At 36.5% G+C, this 6,000-nt stretch overlaps 1 protein-coding gene across 1 annotated transcript in view; it reads left to right on the forward strand.

The window, feature by feature from the left end:
• ERAP2 (endoplasmic reticulum aminopeptidase 2) overlaps positions 1–4,523 on the forward strand; it is a 52,509-nt gene extending 47,986 nt beyond the window's left edge. Inside the window, exons 17-18 of the mRNA XM_023588074.3 lie at positions 452–533; positions 2,660–4,523. Of these exons, the coding sequence (XP_023443842.1) occupies positions 452–533; positions 2,660–2,803 (226 nt within the window). The 3' untranslated portion in view covers positions 2,804–4,523. The remainder of the gene's footprint in view (positions 1–451; positions 534–2,659) is intronic.
• The last annotated feature ends 1,477 nt before the right edge of the window (positions 4,524–6,000 follow it).

Raw genomic sequence — 6,000 nt, forward strand, 5'->3', positions numbered from 1 at the left:
GGACCTCGTACATAGGAAGCAGGCACTTAAACCACTGAGCTACACCTGCTTCCATAAATTTTTTTACCTGTAAAATAATATACCAGTAAATTTATATATGCATATAATTCATAAATGAAATATGTATATTGGGAAGTTCTTGCTCAAATAATCTTTACTAATAGGAATACATAATAGTAATATAAAAAAAGTAGGGAACACTACTTAAAATGGTTGAATAAGCTAACCATTCTTCCCCCAAAAAGGTTTATCTACATTTTAATTTTATAGTTGAATTTGATAATTTCATAGCTTTGGGATTGTACTAAAGAATATAAGAGTTAGTCTTATGGTAATTAGTATCTATTATAATGTACAAGCTTATTATAGATATTATTATATATTTAGAATATAATAAGCATATGGCCTATATTTCTGTTAATTAAATCTGTGGAATTCCTTATATTTTCAGATTTGACTTGGGCTCATTTGCCATGAGAATTATCATCTCTAGTACAACATCTCACTTTTCTTCCAAAGATGAGTTACAAGAGGTTTGTGACTTTCTGTTGCCAACAATTTAAAATAAATCTTCAAGCTGTAGAATTTAAAGTAAACTTAAATGCAATCTGGTTTGAACTTCTCATTTTATTTTTTAAAAAATTAAGTGGCTTATCCAAAGTCACATAGTTTCTTAGTTTTCTAGGCTGCTAGACAAATATCACAGAATGATGTAGCTTAAACAACATAAATTTATTGTCCAAATCAAGTCATCAGTATGGCCATGCTTTCCTCCCCAAATCTATAGCACCCTTGGTACCAGCGGCCCATGGGGTTCCTTGTCTTGAATACCTGCTTCCTGCCATTTGGGGATTAACTCTTCCTTCCATTCTGGGTTTCTGTTGACTTCCAACTTCTCCCTGTGGCCTTTTCTGACTCCGGATTTGTTACCAAGCAAGTGGGCTTGTTTTTCTATGCAAATAGAAGCCAATATTATGACCCAGCATTTTGAGAAAAGAAAGAATTTATTTATTGCAAGGCAGCCAGACAAGGAGACAGGAGATAGCTCAAATCTATCCCCTTGAGATCAAAAGGCTTAGGATTTTTACATGATTTGGCAGAGGTTGGACGGGAGGAGGGATGAATGACACAGGGGTGGCATAATAGAAAGTAAGGTTGGAGGCAGGAATTAGTTGAGTTTGTGAAGTGAGAGATCATGCTGGTTCATATAACACATGTTTAAAAATGGTGGCCTTGACATGACAAGGGACATGTTTTTTAGTATAATTAAACATAGGTAACTTCAGGTCAAAGTTTTATTTTTTTGCACACACTCTAGTCTCTAGATCTAGTTAGAACTGGTTTTGACTAATTTTTACAACAGAAGGAGGATACATGAACTAGGCTTTGGTGAAGCAAGTCTCATGAGCAGATAGAACTCAAGCAAGAAAGGGAGGTGTTAGGAAATAGGTTTGCTAGCAGCCAGTTCCAGTTTCAGGTTTCTTTTTCTTTATAAAGTCTCCAGTAATCAGGATTAAGATCCGACCTCATTCAGTTGGGCCATATCTTAACTTAAAATAACATCTTTAAGAGATCCTATTTACAATGGTTTTACCCACAGGAATATGGGTTAAGATGAAGAGCACATCTATATTGGAATACATAATTCAATATACCATACGTAGCAAGTAAATGGCAGGAACAGGACTAGAACTTGCTTAAAATATATGCATTCATACCATTCAAAATTAAGTACCCTTGAAAGATAATAGCCATTTTGTATTATTTCATCCTTATTGTATCATGAAGCAGGATTGATTATATTAAAGTTTGGAAATATGCACAAAGGTCTTTCTAACAAGCTACTGTTGTTGGTAATTGTAGTTATCTTTCCTTTTTAAAGTATTTTAGTGTTTTCATCTTCTTTCATACTAAACCTTGAATTCACTCTTTTCTTTTTTTTTTAATTTATTTCTCTCCCCTTCTCCCCCCTTCTCTGCTCTCTGTGTCCATTTGCTGTGTGTTCTTCTGTGACCACTTCTAGCCTCATCAACGGCACCGGCAATCTGTGTTTCTTCTTGTTGCATCATCTTGTGTCAGCTCTCCATGTGTACAGTGCCATTCTTGGGCCGGCTGGACTTTCTTTCGTGCTGGGCATCTCTCCTTATGGAGCTCACTCCTTGCGCGTGGGGCTCCCTTACGTGAGGATACCCCTGCATGGCATGGCACTCCCTGCGTGCATCAGCACTGCGCAAGGGCCAGCTCCACACGGGTCAAGGAGGCCTGGGGTTTGAATCGCGGACCTCCCATGTGGTAGGGGGACACCCCATCCATTGGGCCAAGTCTGTTTCCCTCATTTACTCTTTAAGCAAATTCAGAATTCCAGGACTCAATCTAGGTTCACAACTTACTCTATGATTTGGATAAATCTCTAAACATTTCTACCTACCAGGTGCCCACTTGTAAGATGGGGATTTATAATTCTCACCTTACTTTTATACATCATTAGAAGATAAAGTGACATAATAATTTTATAAAAAAGAGGAAAAAAATCTTTCAGAGATTGACAAAGAAATGCTTTTATCTGTGTGCAATGTAATTTGCGAGCTGTTTGAATCCCTTTTCAAGATAAAGTGTTTCATCATCATGTTGGTAATTCTTTTCTTGCATATTTTTTCAGGTGAAACTGTTCTTTGAATCTCTTAAGTCCCAAGGATTACACCTGGATATTTTTCAAGTTGTTCTGGAAAACATAACCAAAAATATAAAGTGGCTGGAAAAGAATCTTAACACTCTGAGGACTTGGTTACTGGTTAATATTTAAATGGTCAGCAGAGAGAGTGCAACATCAAACACAGAGACATATTATGTCTAGGTGAAGTCAAACGACTGAATAACACCAGTAAAGCTCAAGTCTGAGTTTTGGATATTTTGTCTAGCCAGTTTGAGGCCTCCAGAAATCATCCAGTGCAGCTGCTTGCTGTCAGTTATCGTCGTCAGCCAATAGACATATAGTGCTAGGGACAGGGGAAGGCCAGTTCAGTAGCCAAAAGTAAACTCCCTAGATAATGCATACATATGGATATATGTGTACATAAACTATTACACATATGTATGTTACAAAAAATGTATGTGCATGTATATATATTTGAAATAGTTTAGTCACAACACAAACCTTGTACATTGCTCATGCTACGGCACTGTATTGCTTCTTTAATGTTTTTAACATTGCTTAGTATCCTGAAGTTTGCTCAACTTGTTTTCCATCCACACATAAATAGTCAACCCATAGAATATCTTTCATCTCTACTCCTCCATCCCCTCACTCTCCCTGCCTTCAACTCAGCCTAAGCTAAACAGTTTAATTTTTACTATTCCCGGAAAATACAGTTTAATTTTTACTATTCCTGGAAAATATGATCCAAATTATATAGGGTAAAGATTAGGAAACTCAGGTTATTAGAAACCAGATGCCAGGGTTTATCAAGGAAGCCAGGAGGACTTTTGGCTTGAACTTTTCATTCATGAAGAGCCTTAAGGATTGACTATTGCAGTTATCTCCAAATGAAGTTGAATCTTCAGTCACAGAGGTAAAGAAGAGAAAGACGATTCTTTCACACCACTTTAATCTGTATACTATTATCATTTTTAATAAATCCTATAAAAATTGCAGGAGTAAATATTGATATTTTGAATTAATGCATAATTTAATGTAAGTATGTAAAAGGTATCACTGTATTTGTAACCCAGTTTTGGCATTACTTATATTTTAATATACGGGGATCCTCTTGATCTCTGGACTGCCCTGCTAGATGCTTCTCTTGTGTGACGAAGGTGGCTTGGAACAAATGAAGAAACCACCACTCTACTTGCAATAGTAAACTTAACAAATTCATGGTGCCCTCTGAAAGCATACAAGAGTTTTAGAAAGAAAAACTTGAATCAAGACACAAATGACTGACTTACACAGCTTATTAAGAGAAGCTGAGGATGTCGGGGGAGTGTTGTCCAGTGCATTTTGGAGTGATAAGAAGGTCAATCATAGCTTCCATTGACCTTTCTCTTATGCCACCGTCAGAGACAGGATACAATTTAGATGGACTATGGTCAGAATCCAATGCATGCTTTGTTAAGTTTGTTTTCAAAACATTTTTGAAATATCTTTGACTCTAGATTTGACCTGGTCATGGACCAACCTTGATCTCCATAGTACCTAAGTGATATCCTTCTGGGATTATATGTACTTTAGCATTAGGAAATTGAACAAGTAAAGAATAACAATTTTTTCCCACCAAGATAATATATAAATTAAGCCATATAATGTATATGAGTTTCAGTAGAACTATGCCATCAACCAGTGTGTCTATAAATACACAGGTACTTTCTTTTGCATAATAACTTATCTACTATAAATTTCCAAGTTTTTAATTCTCTTCCTTTAACTTTCCTATGTAAGTAAAATATGGAACACATTTGTAATTTCTAGAATTCTGAATATTTGTGTATATAAAGTAGCAATTTTTTGTTTGGAAAATGAGAATTACTGTGCTAATAATGTTTTGATGAATGGTTCATTAAAAATAAAATTTTACTTAGTATTGTGGTACTTCAAAGGCTTTATGACCTCTAACACCAATCTAGATTTGAGGGCTGGTGGGACGATAACTCAGACTTGGCTTAAGTTAGTTTTACTTCATTTTACTCCAAATGAACAAAAATGTTACAAAATAGTTTTACACAAGACCATGAACATATGATATGGTGAGCAGAACCCAACTTCTCAGGGCTCCTCTCATTCCCCAAAGAGGCCTTGTAGAATTTTGTGGTCTCTGTAGTCCACACAGAATGAGATACCTTCCAGATCAGTGGAGCCCAGAACCAATGATTTTTTGTTTGTTTGTTTGTTTGCTATTTAGGCTTTGTGTGGGCACAAGTGGGCACTTCGGCCCTCAAGAATCTAACATATATTAGTCAGCCAAAGGGGTGCTGATGCAAAATGCCAGGTATTGGTTGGTTTTTATAAAAGGTATTTATTTGGGGTAGAAGCTTACAGTTACCAGGCGTAAAGCGCAATTTACCTACCTCACCAAAGTCTATTGCCACATGTTGGAGCAAGATGGCTGCCAACATCTGCAAGAGTTCAGGTTTCCTGGGTTCCTCTCTTCCCAGGGCTTGCCTCTCTCCAGGCTTAGCTGCTTTGCTACCTCCACAAGAACAGCTGTAGACTCACGCAAACAGCTCGTCTCTTTGCCCGGGACCTCTGCTGTGTCTAATCGAGGCTTCTCTCTGCTCCTCTGCGTGCTTAATTCCCTGGCTCCAGGATTAAAACTCCAGACTTGAGTCTCTGCCTTGTCTTTTCTTTGAGTCCTTGCCCATCAAGGGGTCAGGGATGCAATGTCCTAATGGTGTGGCCAAATTAAAGTCTTAATCATTATATAATCAAGTAAAAGTAAAACCTCTCAATCCAATATAATCTAATATGCCCAAAGAAACAGACCAGTTTACAAATACAATCCAATGTCTATTTTTGGAATTTATAAATAATATCAAATTGCCATACCATAAAAGGAATTTCTTGTTCTACCTCATATTTCTGAATTTTGTTCCTGGCTGTGCCTTTGGGCCTTTTTGAGGTTCCAGAGAAACCTGGCCAGGACCTACTACAAAGAATCCTGATTTCCTGAGGAAATATCCTGTTTTTTTCTTTTTACTTATTTATTTTCCATCTCAAGTTACAAGGGACCCTCCAAATAATATGGAAAGAAATTTTCCATCTGAACTCTAATGTCTGTCAAACTCAAGACTGTTTAAAATGGCCACATATTTGCTCTACAGCTTTCCTTTACTTACATTCATTATTGACCTCTTTTCCATTTACCCATGTACTACTATATTTCATTTCAGTATACATATTTACACACGTTAAATCCATCATATATGTTTGGCTGCTTCCATAAATTAATCTCATCAAAAACATACATCCAAATCATAATGAAGAAAGACTAAAAAGAATAAAAAACA

Source organism: Dasypus novemcinctus, chromosome 2 (assembly GCF_030445035.2).
Source record: "Dasypus novemcinctus isolate mDasNov1 chromosome 2, mDasNov1.1.hap2, whole genome shotgun sequence".
Lineage (NCBI taxonomy): Eukaryota > Metazoa > Chordata > Mammalia > Cingulata > Dasypodidae > Dasypus > Dasypus novemcinctus.